At 31.5% G+C, this 22,271-nt stretch overlaps 1 protein-coding gene across 2 annotated transcripts in view; it reads right to left on the reverse strand.

Moving 5' to 3' along the window:
* Positions 1-270: 270 nt before the first annotated feature.
* The window catches only part of LOC129224179 (pre-mRNA-processing factor 40 homolog B-like), a 123,616-nt gene continuing 101,615 nt past the window's right edge, over positions 271-22,271 (reverse strand). The window contains exons 26-27 of one of the 2 annotated variants that reach the window (XM_054858595.1): positions 5,790-5,825; positions 271-554 (exon numbers count right to left, since the gene is read on the reverse strand). In XM_054858595.1, the coding sequence (XP_054714570.1) occupies positions 471-554; positions 5,790-5,825 (120 nt within the window). In that variant the 3' untranslated portion in view covers positions 271-470. The remainder of the gene's footprint in view (positions 555-5,789; positions 5,826-22,271) is intronic. The other variant, XM_054858596.1, reaches the window with a different exon arrangement.

Raw genomic sequence — 22,271 nt, forward strand, 5'->3', positions numbered from 1 at the left:
GCCTAATGACTGAACCCTGCAAAAAGAGAACTTGTATGCTTATTTTCCTTCTTTTAAGTTCAAGCTTTGAAATTAGTTTAACTAACGAAATTTAATTTACAATTAATTATTTTCATTGTTTTTGCCAACAATTTTAAAGTGCAATAGGGAGGTATTATATTATGACAAAAAAAAGTAACTTACGAATTAGTCTTTAAAAAATGCATGGCATGAAAAAATGGTTGATTTTTTAGCGAATGACCCATTACTTAGTAATAAAGTAAGCCAAAATTTATAATTTACAGAACAGTTTTATTTTCAAACCAAAATGGAAGAACATGAATTACATAGTTTTATTATTGAATTTGATTGGAAAGTTTGTTTTTTAATATCTTATTTGATCAAAATAAATAGATCAGGATGTAAAACTGATGAAATTTGTGAAATGCACAATGAATTACAAAAAATAATTGATATGAAAATAATTAAAACTATTGATGAGCTGCTAGTTGTTGCAATAAAAGTCTTCTACGAAGTTCTAGTTCTTCCTCACTGGCATCACTTTCAGAGAATTTCTAGAAAAAAAAACATAGTATCAAATGTTTTACAATATGTAGCAAATTTTAAAAATATATAAACTTTAACTTATATTTTCTCAAAACACTGAACTTCTACACTCCATTAAGAAGATCAGTGAGACTGGAAAAAAAAAAAAAAATATATATATATATATATCCATCATTTTTTTAGCCGTTTAAGCTCTCCCATCTTTTTAATTTTCACAAAAGTGGGCCAGATTATGTAGAGGTCTGCTAAACAAGGTTCTTTTGTTTTGTTTCCTACAGGCCCATCATTTAGGAGGTCTGGAGAGGGCAAGTGCTACGTCCCCTCCAGAAAATTTTGAAATTACATGATGATGTTGTTAGGGACGTGCTTAGAGTTTTAGCGGCTCTGTGCAAAATTTGTTTTAATTGTCGATAAATAGTTATTATTGTTATTTATTTATTCTCTCCTAAAACATAACCCAGCTGTATAAGTTAAATCAAGATTTTTATAAGTAATAACAAAATTAATGCGAAAAAATATGACACAAAGTACAGTTGCAAAGAAAATTTTTGGAATCCGAAAGCGATGTAATTGATGAAATAAAGACTGGTATCCAAATTGTGCGTTGTTTTTAGTCTGGGGAGGGGGGGGTATGAAATACTAAATTGAAATCTAACTTCAGAACAACGTTCGGAATAAGAATGAAAAACTTTGACCTTTTTCTGCCTTTTTACTTTTACTAATAGCAAATATAGAAGAGTCATTCCATGTCCAGTGATCTAGGGGTCCCCTGCTCGACCATTCCTGATTTGGATAAATTTTATAGAGCTGTAGAAATGCTTTTGAAACTAACCTATGCAAATTTTCAGCTTCCTTGATCCAGATCCCGAGGATCTAGGATCTCCGAAAAATGTCATCCCATATGGGCCCCGCCCACCTCCCGAAAAAAGAAAAAGGAACAAGAGGGGAAAAGGGGGGGGAGAAGGGAAAAAGAAAAAAGTGGGGAAACAAAACTGCTTTTTATGTTTTCTCTTATTCCGAATTTTTTCCCTCTTTTTCTTTTTTCTTCTTTTCTCTTTTTTTGCGTCAGTGTTGCATCCCCCAGTCTCTCTCCCCCCCAAGGACCAGGCCCCTAGTTTCGGACTAGGCTGACATGACCTCTCGTCGGGCCTGGTAGCACGCATTCAAAGTCGCAAGAAAAACGCAGTGGAGAAACTTTTAAACTGTCATAAATTCTGAATAAAAATGATTAAAAAGCTCTTACTTAGTAATTCTATTGTCAATATACATGCTTTTAATGGGTTTTAAATGCAGAGCCTAAATATTGATTTTCTAAAAGATATTGGCATCCAAAGTGGCTGTCAAAGTTTGTCCCACTGCATCTTCTTTTTGTTGGTACCATTAGAAAGAAGATTTTTTTTTTGTAAAGAAATATTTTATTCTCTTGTAATATTTTAGCGGCCCTGTGGGGCCGCACAGTTTACCATCCCCTAAGCACGGCCCTGGATGTTGTCATGGACATAATGGAAATTATCAAGTTTATCTTTTTGGTTCTTTAAATTTTTCTCATATAATTGGGAAGGAACACAAGGTTTTAGTAGGGTTTCTTTGACATTAATATTGAGTTGCTTTACATATATGTGTAAGAACTTGCACGGTTGTATATCTGGCTTACATGCCCATGCTACCGTAACTACAAGAGCAGCATTTTTACCTTTAAATCAATAGTTTCAGTTGTTATTAATGTTTCAATTTACATGTCATTTAAAAAAAAATATTTTTCTATTTTTCAGCTGAATAATTAATAGCTATTGAGCAAAGGTATATCGTGGGGTGGATACTGCAACTAGTATTCAGAATTTGAGAACTACAATTTAAAACTTGAGAAACACTCAACAAATTAATTTTTTTTCATTACTTTTGGAAAAAGTAGACTTGATTACATGTTATTTTATTACCATTTCTAAATTTAGTTTAAGTAAGTATCTAAATTAAAGTTGTCTTCTTTCAAACAAAAGTTATCGACAGAAGTAAAAAAGTTGATTTTTCAAAATTTGTAATTATCTAGTTGTAGTGACCCTACAATACATAAGTTGACTGTACAAGTGTTTGAAAGAAAAGACAAATCTTTTCATTAAAATCTGATAGAGAGTTTTGGACATCTATGACAGAAAATTTTTTAGTTTGACTTTTCTGATAGTTAGGTTTGGACATCTGTGACAGAAATTTTTTTAATTAGACTTAGCCTTTACTAGCAAATACCTTCCTCAATGTTAAGCTTTATTCTGCATCAGTTATTCATTGAATCATGTACTAAGTTATTTTTCCTACAATACTTAGTGATTTTTCAGACTAATTCTCTGAATCTGTGTCTAACTAACCCAATATTACCTTATCAAATGGATAGGAAATAATTATTGCTTTTGTCCTAGGTTAAATATAAACTACCAATAGCTATGTGTTACGACCTTTTTACTTGAGTACTAGCAAGTTGTATGCATTCGGAAGCTAAAAAAAATTTGGTTCTATATTTATAAATGACAATCAATTTTATGCATTATGTATTTCTTTTATAAACAACTGTTTAAAATCCTGATTAATTAGCTACACATGATTTAAATTTAAAATTATAGTTCATTTTATTACTTTTTTACGTTTGTTGGTTTGAAAAATTAGTTAACTTAGATTATCAGGAAACTAACACAGATTGGACTTGCCATAAATAAAAGTTTTTACACATACCCCCTTCTTCCTCCTGTCTCATTTTGTTTACACAATGGTTCTACAGCCAGCAAAAATAAAACATACAAACATGTAATGGTTTTTTTTTTTATCTTGCCAAACAATTTTGCATCAAAGTTAAATTTCAAAATAACACTACTGTTGAAATCAACTTTGTAATTGAATTATTACTACTATTAATACTAAACTATTATCTGCTTTAATTTTTTTAGGTTTTCTTTCCTGGGGGGGGGGGGGATGGAGAAAAAAAAATATATGCAAATATTTTAAATAAAACTTTTTAATGTATTTTTTTCAAGGTCAACTATTTTTGCCCTGTAATCCAGGTCATGAATTTTTGTTAAAAGAAGAAAAATTGATAATGGTTAATTGTGAATGAAGATCCTATTTTGTGGGAATGCTAAAACGAAGTATAATTGTTCTCAATAACAAAAAATTGGAATTCTAACTTATTGATCCATTTAAGGCACAACAGATCTTTATTTCAATTTGTAGTTATATAAAAAAAATCAGATCCCAAGAAAAGCTGCCGAGTTTTACAAATTATCTAGGTCTGCTCAAAAGGTAAAACTCTGCAAACTCAAATAATCACTCAAAAAAAAAAAAAAAAAAAAAAAAAGTGCACACCAACTGTCCTAAACTGCCCAAAAGCAAAAACTTTTAAGTTCTGTGCAAGTGAGAGCCACTATGAGATTAGCATGGTAGCTAAAACACCATGATTTTTTTTTTTTTTAATGTGTCAGTTTCATTTGTAACAGAAGCTATTCCCACACAATCAGCAAAATCAAGAAATGCTACATTAAGAAAACTAGGATGAATAAAAAACTTTGTTTGAAAAAAATATAATTCGGTGATTTTTGAAAGTTTTCTACAAACAGCGTTGGTGTGTTCGTATATGTTATGTGGTTCTACTTTTGAGTATGAATTTTTGTATGAGATCAAACTCGAGTTTTTTTATATCATACAAGCAGGAATATCATATGAAAAAATTGACATTTTTTTCATTTCAAGGAAAGTCCAGACCCCTTGGACCCTCCTCTTGGCAAGGTCACTATAATACAGTTAAAGAAATTTTGTTGAAAATTCTAACGATGATTAATTACAGATAAAGATTTAAAGAAAGGTGCGATTTATTGATAAGTTTGAAGCACGATTAGAAACTGATTTTAATTCGAAGTTTAAACAAATTATCTGACCACGAGAAAAGCATTGATAATCATTGCTAACAGGTTGATTACCAAAGATACGTTTATTCAAAGTTGCTTTTCCTTAAATAGGCTATTAGTTTTACAGTTTTGTACATGCAACTTCATTGTGTAGCACAAGTAACTTATTTCAAATATTGTATCAAGGTACTCTATTTAGGTTTGATATTTTTTATGGCTTCACTTCTTATTCAATTTTCTATCTGCAGAAAGAGAAAAAAAAATATTCATTCCCACAAGACATTTAAAATTTTAACACTAAAAAGACTGAAGACTACCTTATATACCTAAGAAGTCGGAAGAAGCTAATGTCACCTCTTTTGGTTGAGTGTAATTCTTTCAAGATATTTTATTGAGTTCGCCCACTGGCCCAAATGGGTTTTCTCTAATAACCAGAGACTGACAAGAATTATAAAATCTTAGAAGCCAGAAATATTTTTTAGGCACCAGACAAATTATCTTTCAGAGTATGCCGAAATTCAGCATAAGATGGCGTTTGAAATATTCCCTAACTCTAAAATAGTATATTATGAAAAAAGAAAAAAAGCTGAACTAGGTTCAGAAATGTATATATTGAACAAAAAATAACAAGAAGGACCACACAGGGCCCCTCGGTTTTTCTACTGTTCGTCTGAACAACACAGATTTTTGCAATGCACTGAAAATTTAAATTATGTTAAATGCTAGAATAAATAACTTAATTTTTGGATAAGATATAAAACTAAAATTAAAATAAAAAGAAAAAAGATGTTAAATGAGAAATTTTAAGTCGATATTAAGAAAAAATAAAGTTTTAAAAAACTTGGATCATGCCCTTTTGTTTGCTCAAGTTTCAAAACCATAGCATCTAACACAGCCTTGTCCAACTTCCACTGTCACAAACTTGATTTGAAAATTTCATACACCTTTTGGAGTCACAAGACAATGAGTGATCTGAAGGTAGGATTTCTTGTAATTCTTTACACGTCTGTAATTTTCATTCCAAATTTACCCCCAACCAGGCATCATTTGAGCAATCAGGGAGGGGGTCAATTGACCCCCCTCCCCTGGATTTCCCAAACAATTTACTTTTCCTTTTTTTGTGTTTCGAGTTTTGTTTAAGATAGATAAAAATTCACTAAGTATGAACATTAAATTTCAAGCTAAAAGAAAATTCAATTGAAGCATTCATAAACTTGAATTTCAAAAATGTTTCAATTCTACAGATAATCTGATTCCAATTTTTTAAAACAATATGGGGGAGGACAAGCAAATTAAAATCTAAATATATCTATAGCAATATAGAATTAAAAATCATTGTATGCATTTACAACTCACCCCTTTAGGCTTACGATGTTCAACTAGGAATCCAATCTGATGCACAGCATGCGGGAGAAGTTTCATTAATGAATTATTTTTTGTAATTAAACTTCAGAATAACAGCATTTATAAGCTCATATAATGCATTTAGAAAGGTTCTCCCCCTTTTTTTTTCTCTTAAATCAAATCATTGGCAACATTTTCAGAATTTTTTTTAACAAAACATTTTAACATATTTAATGGGTTTTAGCATTTTTGAAATGAAATAAACATGTTACCATATACTTAATTTCATCCACTTCATATACATATAGACACAAAAACTTACATATTGCAATAAAAGTATTCAATTTTTGTAATTTGTACAATAAAAGTGGAATAAGTTCCTTTTGCAAAAGTAATAAACTAATAAGATTTTAGAATTGTAATAATTTGGTCTTGATAAACCATTAGACCCATGCATCAAGCATAAGGGCATACTGGCTCAGGAGTCCCCTAAAATTATAGACTTCGCACAAAATTATGAAAAAATATAGTTTCATTTCTTAAATTTTTTTTATGATGTGTAAAATGCATCGAAATGTTCTGCTTTAGGCAGGTAAACAGCAGTACCTGCAAAAAATGAGCTTTCGAGATTTGAAAAAACGAGTTTTTAATTCAGTACAGTGAAACCTCTCTGAGGGGCCACCCCTCTGTTCTGCAAAATTTCAGCCGTTGAGAGGGGGCAGCCGCTTTAAAGGGTTTTCGTTATAGTTGCAATGTAATTCTATAATACACAATATAAGCAAGTCTAATACATAGAATAAAGTTTGAGATTGTTCTAAAAGGGAAACAGGATATCATTTAAGTAATTGTTTACATTTTTCGAAGAAAGTATACAATTTGTGACTTAAGTTTTTAATCTTCTCCAACAATTGTTTTCAAAATCAAATTCAAAATGACAAATAATTTGCTCTAAGCAATTTATTTGTCATTGTATCTGAATTCCCGATGACTTTTTTTATTATCCCCAAAATCACTTCAGCTGAAAGTTTAGGTTGCTCATGATTACAAAACATATTAGTAAATTGATTGTTGGAGGCTGAATTAGTGCCTGAAAGGTATAAAAATGTATTTGCTCAAAAGATGTTAGGGGCCATTCATTAATTACGTAAGGATGATTTTGGCAATTTGTGACCCCCCTCCCCCAATGTAAGGGTACGTAAGATTTTTCAACCCCCCCCCCATTCTTACACAAGATTCCATTTTGTTTTTCAAAATAAAATACCGAATCTTACATCACTGGAATCGTTATTAAATTTAGTTATTAAATTAAACCTTTTCATGTAAAGAAATATTTACTAAAACGCCAAAACGTTGGAATCTAGACTGAATTTTTTCTCGACATTTTTTATTACATGATACCATACTAATTAAGAATAAAACATGGCAGTGCGATTATTTTATTGTATTTTACACTAATCATTCTTTGTAGGATCAGCTCATCTTATGTTTTTTACCTTTTAGACGCAAATGAAATATGGTTCCTGCGAATCCACTAGACAGCACGATTTCTAATACAAAATATCGACTTGGAAAATATTATGTAAGAGTATGTTTGACTCCCCCCCCCCCCCCCGCAAAGTAAGGGTATGTAGAGATTTTTCCGACCAACCCCCCTTTCCCCTCGAGACCCTTACGTAATTAAAGAATGGCCCCTTAATAATACACACAACAAAGTGATTAGTTAATTTAAATCAATCCCAAACTAATAGATATGGTTGAAAACCCTTATTTTCGCTGACTTGTTAGCCAGAAAATGTTTCTCTCAGTCGGCAGTGTAGTTATCAAAGCTCTCCATTGCTGTTTCGTGCTGGAAAGAATTCGAAATCGTAATCTATTAATTCTTTCGCCGATTTTCCGCATTCATATAGTTCAGAATTTCAATATATGTTGCTCGAGATTCATAAAATGATCTTCAACAGTATTGTTTGCAACCCAGATTACACATACAGACTGACCAACTAATAAAATAAACATGTGTGACATTTTTACTCCAAAATTATCGGAATTCGTTAAAGGCCAATAAGAATATTCCTTTTCGAACTGAAAAGCTGCAGATTAGAAACAGAAAGTGAATAGATTTTCCGGAAAAATGTAATTGATGCATCCACTTGGCGGCCGTTCAGAAGGGTTGGGTAGCCCTTGCTAAGGGTATTTTTAGCAATAAGTCTATGAGCTAAAAAATCCGTGCTGCAAAAAAGTGGCCATTAAGAGAGGTAGCCACTCGGAGAGGTTTCACTCTACTAACAAATAGGGAAATTTTGGATTTAGACGTTTTCTTTAGTGTTTTTTTTCCTCAGCTGAAACCAAATAAGCAAACTTGTACAGTAGATGACAAAAATGCAAAAAAGAAAAATAGCCTTTGTTACTGTTCTTTACCTGCACACAGCAGTATAATCTCCTTCCCCAAAACAATGCTTTTTTGCTGTTTAGTATTTTGTTAGAGCAGTTTATACCTTCAGTGTACCCTAGCTCAAAGCATATGTAATGACAATAAAGGTGTGTATTTGCATTTCTCCTGCACTTTTTTAAATTTTAATCTTTAAGATAAGATTACTCTTTAAGATAACTTCTAAAGATATGGCTGGCTTATTGTTGGAAAATTTCTAAATTGGGCTTTGAATGCAATCTACATGAAGAAAAACTTGGCAATTCCTAAAATGCAAAATTCATGCCAAGCTTTTGTTTTGAAGAAAAATTTCTGCTTGAACTGAGAGGCAGTAGGACAGTAGTTCATGAACAGACTTAGTATTCACATGACTAGCTAGATCAGAGTAGGTCATAATTAAATTACAATATTATTCCTTGCAATAATTTTTTTTTTCAAAAAAGAAAAGGTACATTTAATAATGCATACTACCATATTTATTTAAATTCTGAATGGGAGTTGATAGGTCCTGTTGATCTACTGTTTAAAAACTGGGATTGAGCAATTTTTTCAACCCCCCTAAATTTTCTTAGTTTCAACTAACTCACTCTAATCATTGCAGCCTTTTTCATTTTACCCAAATTTGTCTGTATTTTTGTAGCAATCATATGTTTACGCTCAAGCATTCTAATGTTGACATTTCTCTCAGTCTTAAATGATTTTTCTTGGAATGGCAGATAGTCGCTCCTGAAGTTTCACTACATTTTAAGAAAAATCATCATGATCTATTTTTCTCCACATAAAATTTAGTAAACAGCTTCAAAATTATAAGTCTCTTTACTGCTTGGCTTTAACAAATATAAATCAAAAGTTTCAGTGTTGACATACTGAAAATTAATTTTTCCAGAAAAAATTGGTAGCATTTTCCTTTGAATTGACGTTATAAATCCTCCTGTTAATTCTTTGTTTGAGGAATCAGGGACTTGTTACGACGTAAATCTGAAGTGAAATGATTCCTGTGGGTGTTGGAATTCGCCTCTTGTTGTCAACAACTTTAATGCTTGGGAGCAGAAGGATGATGATTTTATCCAAATATGGAAGCAACTAATTTGTACTGCACTTACTTTGAAAAATTTTGTTCAAATTTCAATGGCTCATTTTATTATCTCTTACAAAATATTTGAATTTGGTAACAAAGTTTTAAGCTTTTATTTTGCAAATAAAAATCCAATCACTAAGATCTAATTTTTCATTTTAAACGTTGTGTTAAGTCAATGCAGAGAAATATTTTTTAAGAAAATTTAAAGTAAAATAAAGAATGTTACATGAAAATACCATGCAGGAAGATAATCGGACATTTTTCAATGTGTAGTAGTTGATTGATAGAGCAATGTTTAAGGGTGATGAGAATATCATCTTTCCTTTCCTTTGCAATGAAATAGCAAGGTAGCACTTTGAAGAAACTACAAATGTGGTACATTTTGTTTCTTTATGGAAGTGCTAATTTTTCCTTCATGTACGGATTATACATAAAATCAAGCAATTATGCTTGCGAACCAAAAAACTACGAGCTAAAAATAAACTTAGTTCACTGAGGGGAGGAATGACTTACATCAGCAAATGCTTAAAAAATGAAAGCACGGTTTTAAATAATTAAAAAATACAATACACTATTTTGCCTCTTATTTGCTTGCAAAAGTATCATAGGTATATTTAACAGTATAAATACTATCAGTTATCTAGTCAGTAAGATTCATTCTCTCTTGTATTGTCTTGAAAAATGTATTCAGTTTAGGTTCTTATACTGATAAAGTATTTACAGATTAAAACTAGTTTCTACAGCACACTGAACTCAAAACATTAAATTCTGAAGTGTTTTTCTCCAACGTGAAAGGTTAGCAACCTAGTTAACTAGTATATGCCACACCAAATTAAAACTTTACCTAAAAATGTTTCTAAAGGCTCAAACTTACTTGTAATCTGGAAGATCCTAATATGATTTTTTAAAAACTCCAGGAAATAAATTTTTAAGACATTTATGTCTTTCAACTATTAGCTTTGAAATTTAAAAACTTTAATACATAAAACAAAGAGGATTTATTAGATTGTATTTAATATTTTATGCTAAGGTCCTCCAAAGCATGTGCTGTAAATTTAAAACATAATGTACCCTACTGATTCATAAATTAAAAAAAAAATTCCTCGGTATTCTTCTGGAACAGTTATCTTGATTCGCGAAGCTTAATAGAAATTATTAATCTCTAAAAAATTCTTCAATGATTCAGATTGTTTAAAGAGTGTGTTTGTGTTTATTATTATTATTATTTTAATTGGCTTCCTTAGATTCTCGAAACAATGATCTTGAACCCAATAATAATTAATCTCTAAAAAATTGCCAAAGACTTGGATTGTCTAAAGAAAACATTGGGGTATGAGGGGTCATTATTTCCAATTTCTTTTTTTCATGCATGAGTTTCTTTTTGAGATGTTAAGCAAATCAAGATTGATAAACTTTTTTCTTAGAATATCTTTGAAAATTAACTGAATTATACCGTAGGAAAGTTAGGGGTGATTTGCACTAGAATTCTGGATTTTTCATTGGGCTTTTATCTCTACCCCCCCCCCCCCCCACCCACCCACTCCAAATATTCAGTGACTATGTCGGTAATTCTTAATAGTATTCATTGTGAAGTCTTGTTAAAATGCAATTCTAAAATAATTTTACTGAACTTCTTTTATATGCCATTTTATTTTTCACTTCATCGTTTTGAAAATTGTAACCTCTTGGCATTTACAATGACAATCCAATCCAATTTTTTCCAATTTTTATGTTTTCAATGAATTGTAAAGACTAAATCAAATAAAATTTCTTTTCATTAATCATAAAACTAAAAAGTTTTAAATGAAATTTTGTGTTCTTTAAGAGCATCATATGTCAAAAAGCTAAATTGCTGAATCACTGGCTGTATTTTATTTTTGTTTCAATTTTTTAATGAAATGTATAACATATCTATTTATTACGACTTCTGTGTTAATTCATTCTGTGTTATTAACACTTCTGTGTTATAAATGCATGGAATCCTTGAATCAGTTCATATGTATTCATTAGGAGATTTATGAAAATTGTATCTAGTTATTCTTTTTCATAAGTTCAGTAGGTAGTGCAATTTTCATTTGTTGCAAAATGTTTGCAAGGGACAAACTGAAAACCTGTTGTGACCCCTTAAATTTCATCTTAAAATAATTTATTGGATATTATTAGCATAATACCAACTTATTGGTAAATTTATAAGATATTAACAATTTAACTAAACATACATAGAATATTCTGGCTGAAAGAAATATTTAAATATAAAAAAAAAATAAGTCTTCAATGTTTACCAAAAAAATAACAAACAATAATATATAAGTATATATCAAATATATAAGTATAAAATTAGGCATATAGGTAATTTTTCACAAATTCCCAAGCACCCCTGCAAGTAACCAGGGCCGTCCCAGGGGGGGGGGGGGGGCGAGTGGGGCAATCGCCCCAGGCGCCACTAAATGAGGGGCCCCTCGTTTTGAGGAACACGACGGCGTTCACACGAAAACATTTTCACAAGGGGCACCTTACTGTGTCCCTCATATTATAAAATGCCCTGATTGCACGACATTAAGGGCGCTTTGCGGCGGTTAAGTGTTAGTTTTAGTGTTTGTTTTTTATCTAGTGGGATAATATCTTACTAGATAAATATTTGAATTTTCAACATTTCCATTTTTCAAATAGTTTTTGGGGCATTAATGTTTTACAAATATTCAAAACAGATTCATTGCTTGCATTTTAATTTGTATTATGCATAGTCCCCTGATTGTTCTGTTCATTAATATGTAAAAACAATAAGTATAGATTATGCATTGATGTTATAACTAACTTGATTTTTCTGTGTGTATGGGGGGGGGGGGCGCCAGGAAACTTTCGTCCTGGGTGCAGCCAGCTATTCGGACAGCCCTGCAAGTAACACTACTGTTCATTTTCGCGATAACACTGAAAAAACCATTACTTATGCACTAGCCAATATTAAATCAAAATTACTTTTTTTAAACAAATTTTACTAACTAAAAATGTATTTCCTGAAATAGTTATGCAAAATAAAACTTTTAGTTGAAAAATATGTATAAACAAAGTTTGTAAAATAATGTATAGTATGAAATAACTGAATAAACTAAATAAAAAATTATTCTGCATTTCTGATTCAACATATAACTTCTGCTAATTATGAATGTAATATTTTTAGAAGATTCTAAAATTAATTCTAAGATAAATTCTAACCCTTCGGGATCCTCACTCTGATGTATAAGTGACCACTTGTACAGAGTCTTGGGAGCATTTCGTTATCAACATAGAGACAGCAGAGAATCTGCAACTATTTAGGCTGCTGCCTGTAGACACATCCCCAGAACAATAAAAATGTTTATGCCGTTTCCCAGACAGATGCACACAAAAGATTAAGAAAAGAGCTTAACGTAAAATACTCAACCTAGGTGCTGCATTTCTAGTAGAACTGTTGCACCAGGATCATTTCAATTCTTGTGAAACTATTTTAATAATATCAAAAATCTTCCTCTCAATATGACAACCATGCTGAACTAGCTTTTAGTTTCATATAAAATAGAGTAAACAACTTCAATGTTTAATGGCAGAAATGTGTGTGTATACTATCGGAGTTTTTGGCACTGTAGGGATATGATTAGAGCTGCAAATAGCTGATGTTTCGTTATGTACTCATATTCAGGTTTCATTTCATGTCGTGTCTAATGACGTGCAGAGTGCGAAAGGTTTAGATGCCTCCAAAAGTCTTGATAACAAGATCTGCTAATTCTGGAGCCCGATAGCTGTACAGGATTTCAATTGGTGGTGCTCCAAGTTGGAGGAGGGAGCGAATAATGGCCTGACAGTTAAAAACATGATCCGGGGTGAGTTGTAAATGGGGACAGTGATTGCAGATAGGATATGATTTATTATTAATTGGTAATATCTTCATGTCCTTGAAATGTCCAGTGCGTAGCCTAGCTATTGTAGAAGAGAGGTTTCTTGGGCTGTGAAGGTCGGGGATTGTTGCCTTGCTGAAAAGCTGGTCATAGATCCATTTAAAAATGGTCATATATGCTTTTTCAGAACGAATCCCTTTCCTTAAGAAACACGCACTAAATCATTTTTTTTTTCCTTTTTTGTCATTGGGAAGCTTATTATGAGAAATAAACAGATATTCTAAAAAGAAACATATGAACAGAAGAAACTTATTTGAATGAAAAATTTAAACATGACCTCTTGAAAAAGCTGCAGTGATTGAAAATTTATTTTTAGAAATGGCAGTATTTATATTTGTAGTGTTAGTTTTAAATGATACGCTGCATACACTCATTTAAAATCTATTAGGGTTTTAAAGATATTGTACGACATGCTTATTGCATATAAATCCTACTTTAAAAAATATTTTTAATAATTATTTTTATTTTTTAATTCACTCCTTTGCATATAAATTTCTCTCAAAATTATTGAACAAATAAATTGCATTCAACTTTTACAACAGAAAGAGGAACATTTTATTACTTGCACAGAAAACTAGCGGTATTTTTTAACGTGCTAAGAAATAATCAAGAAAGATTTCAAACATGATTGATGCTACAAATTATGAGAAACAATGTTCCTTTGTCTGAATAGATTTTCTGTTTGTAACATTTACCCTTTTTATATTTTTTATATCTTAATAAATGAAAGTGAGTGTGTTTATCAATAGCCTCCTGGAACAATGAAAAGATCCAGAAGTATAAAATTAAGGTTTTGGCACTATATGAATAAGAACCAATTCTGAGTTGGGTCCTAATGCACCTTGAAACATTTTTTTTTTTTCGATTTTGATTCTAAGCCGGGATTATACTTTTTTTTTAATGCTCAGCACGATTCTTTCTCATCTTCTAGGCATGTGTAAAAAAAAGTATTTACAGCTAAATGTAATTTCCCTCTGTTCTAATAGCACCAGTTGTTGGATAAATTAAAAAAATATAATGTAACTATGAAATGTTATTGAAAGGTTTTTCTTATAAATAAAAAAGAAAAAAGCCATTTTATTCTCAAACAGGGTATAATTGTCGAAGGAATTTAAGCTACTAATATTAAATTTGCAAAAAATGTATTTTATAATCAGCTATTTATTTTTTGTTACTTTTTCATTAGAATGGTTTTCTGTGCCAAATTAAAGCATCAGTCATGATAGCATTCTAAATTGTAACATTAAACATACTTATTTATAATTTCACTATTCAACATTTTATTATCAAGGACATTTGAAAATTTTCAAAAAATCTCATGGTGTTTTTATAGCACAGAATACCAATAATTAAAAAGCAACGTTTTTTCGCGCCTAACGAGTTTCAGAGCTTTTGCTTTATATGGTACTAGCGACCCATCCCGACCTTGTTCGGGTTAAAAAGCGATCTATCTTTAAAAAATATTATGCAGGAACTCATTGAACATTCCTCCTACATTATGAGACCCCCTTATGAAGAAATCCTCCCAATGGCCCATTCTTTCTTGTGGAACATACAAATGTTATTGAAGGAGATTTTCAAAGTAATTAAATGTAGAATTGTCAATTTTTCCACCAAAGAAAAGTCCTGCAAGTTCCGTGAAAAACTATTGCAATAGCTTAATTATCGAGCTTTGGCTAGCATTGAATTTATTAAGTTTTTCCAGTTCTAATGGTAATCCCGATAAACATTAATTTGCGCTTCTGATTTTTTTTTTGAGTTGTTTTTAGTTGATTCCCGATGGCAAACAAAAGTCTCCAATTAAGTTTCTGCTTCACTGACAAATTTTGCTTTTTATTTAAATTAGGCTTTGGTTTATATCATTTAACATTAAACAACAATCATAATATTTCTGATGACGCTCTTCTTACAATCTGTTAACTTCAAGATTTTTTCAATTGTTTGCCATAAACCAATAAAATCTAAAAGTTGACATAAAAGTTTAGTTATAAACAATTATCTGTGTTTAGGAGCAGAGTCAAAAGTTTCACGTATCAGATAAGGTTAGTTTCCAAAATTTGTCGTCCTCTATAAGTTCGAGTTCTATACATGCTGCTTGTTAAGTTGGCAATACCTTTAAATGTCAAAAGTCTTTGGAGATATGTTAGACTATGAAAATGTCCTAAATAACATCTTAACTGACCAAATTCCAATTATCTAGTAGGAAGAATATTGTATATTCTACTGAAAGGTCATTCTTTTTCACATACCTCTACTTTTTTTCCTTGGCAATTACTTTCTGATAGTATGTTTGTGACCTACATTGTTTAACGATATTGTTTTAAGCTCTTAAATGCGGTCATCATGAAAAACATTTCTGCAAATAATTTTTATATATTTTTTCCTCTTCTTGTTCAATTTCTTTCCTATCGAATGTTCTTTGTTTGTTACTGTTTGAACTCATAAGTTTGAATGTACAGTAATTATGTGCAATAACTCTTTGAGTTGATAATTTTCTAAATTAAATGTACTTAAGTGAATTCATTAGCAGATGTTTCTTATTTCAATTTTAGTATGAATAAAAACCTAAAAAAATAGTCTGAAATGCATGCAAAATTACAACTTTTAGAAACATGGGTTATTATTGTCTATCTACACTACTTAAATTCAAGAACTTATTTGTCCGAAGTGAATCTCAGCTATTATTGGTTTAAATAAATTTAGAAGTATTAACATTCTTTGACACTAAATGGTTTGCTATGTCCAAGGCTAATAGAATGCTATACACCGTATCCTCTGCGGCCTCAGACACATGTAAGGGTTTTAATGGTTTTTATGCTAACACCGTAAATATTTTCTCAGTCATGTGAGCCCACCCTTTTGCATTTAGTTCAAAGAGAACCTTCAACCAGTCTTTCGTTGCTATGCCCATTTAGTTCTAAGAGAACTGTCAACAAGTTTTTCCTTCCCAATGTGGGACAATCAGTGATTGCTTTTACGAGTATAAAAATAAAGCAGTACGAAACATAAACTGGTAACGAAAACAAACTATCGGTTTAAAAAATTAGTATATATACATCTATGCATAATTTATAGCCTATGTCACTCAGTAAGAGCGCACCTTTCATATAGTGAAAAAATTTTTCAAATCAGTGCAGTTGTTCCGGAGATTACCTTGAACATATAAACACACAAAAATCCGCTTTCTCTCTTTATAATATTAGTATACATGGTTAGTTTGAGTTTTTCTGTATCATTTGTTCCTCTTTTTAGATATAACACGTTGCTTTTAAAACTAGAGCAGAGCAAAGTGCAACAGCTAGTATTATATTTTTTAAATAATCATTCCTTAAACATTTTTCATATTTATTGAAAGTTTGTTCTTTCAGTTAAAAGATAGCTTTACATAGCTGCAAACAGACCAACTTGAAAAATCTTACACAATGTATGTGGTTGCTATATTTCTACGCTTTTTTGACCATTATAAAGCAAAGTATTAAAATTTAAAGTATTATAATATTTTAAAATCCTTGCCTTTACTTGATCTATGCTTTTATAAGCAAAAAATAAATAAATTTAAAAAATAAGTCAATTAATAAACTTTTATTTCTATGAACTTAAACTTTGAAAAGTTGCAAACTTTGCAGCGTTCAAAAGTTGTCCATCAAAAACTTGTTCAAAACAATAGTTTTTCTGGAAGTTCTTACAGATTAAAATTTTCTCCATACTGTTATCTGATAAAGAAGTGCCTAGTTCTTGTACAAATTGTACAAAATCGTACAAAACTGCCATAAGATCGTACAAAACGTCTGAAAATCTTACTATGTATGGCCAAATGGTACAAGTTGGCAGGTATAGCTTTATATTTTTCAAAGTGTTAGTTAATATTTATTCTTATTCAAAGATGGTGTAAGTGATGACTTCTTTTCCCCACCATCTGTGGAAGACCTTTTCATAAAAATATTAAATACTCCATTTAACTGCGCTTTTTCCCCTTCTTTTCTACAAAATTAACATTTATCAGCACACATAAAAACAATTGTTCTATAGAGATATGCACAAACAAACCATTATTTGGGTTATTTATTTGTGTGGTTATTTGAAGTAATTTATCACCATGCTCTGTGCTAAGAACCCTACCTTACATTTGAAAGATAGTCAAGTTTAATCAATGACAGTGACCAAATTATCCTTGAAGTTCTTAACAGAGCAGCAGTATAGACCTTTTACTGGATTCTAATAAAATTTCCCAACAGTCTCCCCCCCCCCTTTTTTTTTTCAAGATATCAAAGATAATTAAGTTTTAAAATTTCTAAATAATATTTAGGCCCATTCTCATTCTATGAATAATGGATGCAAAGTAAAATAATATTATTTATAAACCTGTTTTATGAATAACCTTTATAAAGTTAAGAAATATTGTTAAGATTGAACATAATTATTTTCATAAATAACTGGATTTTAGTTACAATAATACTGATTCTCACAAAAAACATGCCTTCAAACACAACAAAAAATACCTTTTCAAAACTGAGCATTTAAGGAGATTTTTTTGTAATCATCATGACAAGCTATTTCAAGTAAGTACAACAAAAACATGTTAAAGATATTTTTTATATTTCATGTCCCAGTTATAAAAGATTTTTCAAAACATTTTGTTATTTGAGAGAATGCAAATGCAAAAAAAAAAAAAGTTATGACAACTTTAAAGCAGTGAATTCAGTTTCATATTAAGAAAAATTCCCTTTTAACTATTTTAAGCAAAACACTAAAAATTTAAAAATCTATTTTAAACTGTAACAATTAATGGTTGTCTTAGACTTTGAATTCATTTATTATATTGTTACCTCAGAATAACAGTAGGATATCTTAGTGTTATTCCCGGGATTAGATGTCTTACTGTTGCTCTGAGGTGATGATATGAAATATCACATTTCGTTTCTCATAGAATTTGATCCTTCACTAAGTATTTTTATTTTGTCATAATCAGAGACCTAACAGATTATCACAACGACCACACTGCTGTCTTAGCACAATAAGAACCCATGGTTCGTTTTGAGACACATTGTCTCTCACAATGATTTTGTATGGGATTAACAACTGTTTCAGCTATGTGGTGTTTCCCGAAAGATATGAGCCTGTTGCCAGATGTCTCCCTGAAGCAATCCACAAATGTTTAATGGGAAGCAACTTCTCAATAGTAGTTCCCATATTGATGTACATTGGGCACCACAAAAAAATAAATCCCTGTACCAATAGCACCTCTGAACAGACATACAAGTGAGAAGATAATTTCATCACAATAAATCACCAGTAAGCGAGCTTTGGTCAAAAATATCAAGCTCATGGGATGAAACTGTGTTCCTATCTCTTTCGATTCAACCAAGGATTTATCAGTAAACAGAATGTGACTCCATTGATGAGATGTCCTTGTGTTCTTGACACCACTGTATGTGGTACCACAGATGGACTGCTCTGCTTTTATTGACATGCAGCATTCAGAACAACGGGTGAATCGACCATCTTACACGAACATCTGGCTCTAAAAATTCACAACACCTGTTGTACGGTCTCTGTATGCAGCTGGTAAGCAATGTTGCCAGTTGTCTGTTTCCAGTCTCTTTTTGACTGCAGCACTATATACTGGCCATTGCTTATCCTCGTTTGTCTTAGCCGGACGTCTGCCGACTTTTCTTACAGCTCTAGCTGTCATAGGAAGACTTTCAAAGCTCTTGAAACTACACTTTTGTCAATTCCAACGTCTTGTGCAACCGCCATTAAATTTAAATCTCACTTCAAGCTTGTCAATTGTTTTACCATGCTTAAAAGTATCCCGATGGTTTCTTGTAGTCATAATAAACCTCCAATTGAATTTTTATGTGCAGGGTATGTCGAACATGCACCATTTTCCTTTTGTTTGAGTTGCCTTGGCACTGCATTTGCTTATTCTTGCATGATGCAAGGGACCCTCTGATGTTATAGGGTTGTTATTTGCACATGTATCACCTTTTATTGAGCTGCTTTTTCACTGTACAGGTTGCAAACAGCCCTTTTCAACTATTTTACGGCTGTACATTGAAATATGTTTTACACACTAGGTATATACAGAGCTGTCAACTGCTACGAAAGAATCATAGTTAATAGGAATTACAGCTTTAAACTACGGCACTACGAAAGCGGGTCCAAAAATTACGATTTTCTTTTTTTAATTTGTAAGCTTAATGCAAAAAAAAAACAGTAAGTTTAAAAAAAATCAAACTTCTGCACATGCGCTGACGGTCACTGCGCAACATACATCTCTCTTCGAAAAATGCATGGTGTAAAGATGGACCGATTTTTAGATCGCAACGCTGAACCAGTCATTGAGTCTTCAGCAAAAAAGCGGAAAAACTGCCAAAAATTCTGTAAAAAATAAATATTTTTTAAAATTTCATATTAATTTTTTCGGTATCATATTTGAAATTTGTTAAGTGTCATTGTTTTTGCTATTTATACTGTTGACAATTCATCACTGTTTAAATCTGCAGCGATCACCCCCCCCCCCACTGCAAAATGCTGCTACGATTTAGGATTTTAAGTTGGCAGCTCTGGGTATATATAGTATGTACCATTAATAAGAATTCAACTTCTATGATTAATGCATCAGTGCTTAAGTTATCTGTTTTTAAATTTCATGTGTATTTAGTGTATTTATCTTTTTATGATTTAAAATGGGATCAGAGTAATTTCAATACTAGATTGTAACATACAGCAGGGGAAAAATTTACTTTTCCAAACCTTCAAAAACAAAAGTCATCTAAAAAAAATTAAAAAAAAAAAACTATCCAATATAATAAAAAATTTAGAAAAGGAAAAAGAGCTGGTTTAAATGTTATAGAATAAGATTGAAATCAATTAAAACAATAAGAGAAAACACCTGAAATAAGCGAAACGTATCGATTCTGAAGCAATTCTTCTTTTCATTAAGTAATTGTCTAGCTTTTACCTTATAAAAGTAACAAAAAATGTTTCGGTTGCATAATTTTGGAAAACATAAATAATTTTTTCAAAATATATGAATGATGAATTTTGGAAACATTTTGGACCTAACATTTTTTTCTCCCGCAAAATAGGTATGAATACAACAGCTGTAACTAAAAAATTGTTACAGAACATTAAGTGTTTTTTTTTTAATTATTTTGTTCAAAATTATGTAAGTGAATTTAAATTGAGTTTAACTTGTACAACACTCTTTTATTGTTTTCCCGGAATTTAAAAATTTTTGTTTCCTTTTCAGATTATTTTCCAATATTAGAATTTTTCAGTTTTAGAAGCATATTTTATCCCCAACAGCACACACTAAAACATTAGGCTTATCACCAATTCTATATGTCCTGCGTTGTTGTATTGATCAGCTGTACAAAGAGAAATTAAAAGCTCTCATATTATGGCTCAAAGTGAGAAGGTAATGGACGATGCAAATGAATTGTTGCATCACTTTATTCCATATGCATTTCTGTATCCATATTCTTTAGAAGAGGTCTAACACTCATCACTTACAAAGACTTCCCATATTAAACTGTAAGTAAAAGCAACTTTTCTTGGGAATGCATAAAATAATTTCCATAAAATTGTGGAATGATTGAGACTAGGCAGAAATTAGTAAGTAAATAATTTGAATATGACTGTGTAACACTCAGTTCTCTGACATGATCTTCTAATCGCAGTGATTCTCTACCTTTTTTACTTTGCGGCACACTCAAGAAATTTCTAGATCAATGGGGCACACTAAACTTAATTTCGCAATAGTAATATAGAAATGTTTTTATCATTCACTGGTAAAAAGACAGGGGGGATGGGACTTTTTATATGAATAAAACAATTATAACTAACGTAGTATATTTCAATTTATTTAGAAAGTAGAAATATTTGGAATGTATTGAAGTTGATAATAAACAACAAAACTACCTATATCAGACTATAAAGAAAATTGATATGTTTCAAAGCATTTCTGTCAAACATGTCCTTAAAGTGCACACTGCAGTTTAACAATTTATCGAAAAATGTTTTAAGAAAGAATCGAGCAAGAAATTAAAACCAAGCACCTAACTTCCCTTTGACACTTATGAGACACAGCCTGACTTGAGGAGCAAAGCCGTTTTATGTCCGTCTCTATGTTGGGAAGAGCTAAACGAAGTTCTTGATCAGGCTCTTTAGAGATGGATCTCTTGCTGTTTTCTTCTAAGTGTGAGGGTTGAGATGCTGAGTTCGCAAAGATATGTAGTTGAAAATGGTAACAGCACATCCATAGCAAGACAAGAGATGGTGGGATACTCATTTTTAACCAGCAACCAAAATTCGTCCAGAAGCACTTCTCTCAACTTAAGTTTAAAAGTACGGTCGCTCTTGAGGTCCATAAATTCTTCTCGCGCCTTCAAAGAAAGGCCTTTAACTGTTGCATCCACAGATGAAAAGAATGGAACGCAAATCCAGTCATACTGTTCCATGTTAATATTCTTGAAATAGTGCTTAAACTTGTCCTGAAGTATGACAATGTTCTGCCACCACATTCAGCAGCTTCTCTTCCATGCCATTTCCTTTACTTGCCATGTTGACGGTTTGCTTGAACATGTCCAATGAGCCACGATCTACTTCTCTCCACAGCTGAATTTTTTATTTGAACCCATTCAGCTTGTCCATACATGTTAACCAAATTCTTTTCTTGTCCTTGCATTTTCCGATTCAATTCATTAAGGTGTTCAAAAATGTCAGCCATGTAAGCTAGTTTTTCCAGACAATATTTGTCTAGCGACAAACTGGCGTAATGCATTTCTTTTTTAAAATCAATAACTGTCGCACCTCGTCCCTCAATTTGAAAATTCTTGATAGTACCCTACCACATGAAAGCCAGCGAATCTCTGTATGAAGAAGTAGGAAGTGGTGTTCTGCTCCCAGTTCTTCACAAAATATACGGAGAAAAGGCGAGAATTAAGCGGCCTTGATTTTATGGAATTCACGATTTTTACGACTTCAGCCACACGATTTTCACGACTTCAGCCAAAGCTGACTTCAGTTCATTTGGTAAGTTCTTTGCTATGAGA

This window comes from Uloborus diversus, chromosome 6 (assembly GCF_026930045.1).
Source record: "Uloborus diversus isolate 005 chromosome 6, Udiv.v.3.1, whole genome shotgun sequence".
In the NCBI taxonomy this organism is placed as follows: domain Eukaryota; kingdom Metazoa; phylum Arthropoda; class Arachnida; order Araneae; family Uloboridae; genus Uloborus; species Uloborus diversus.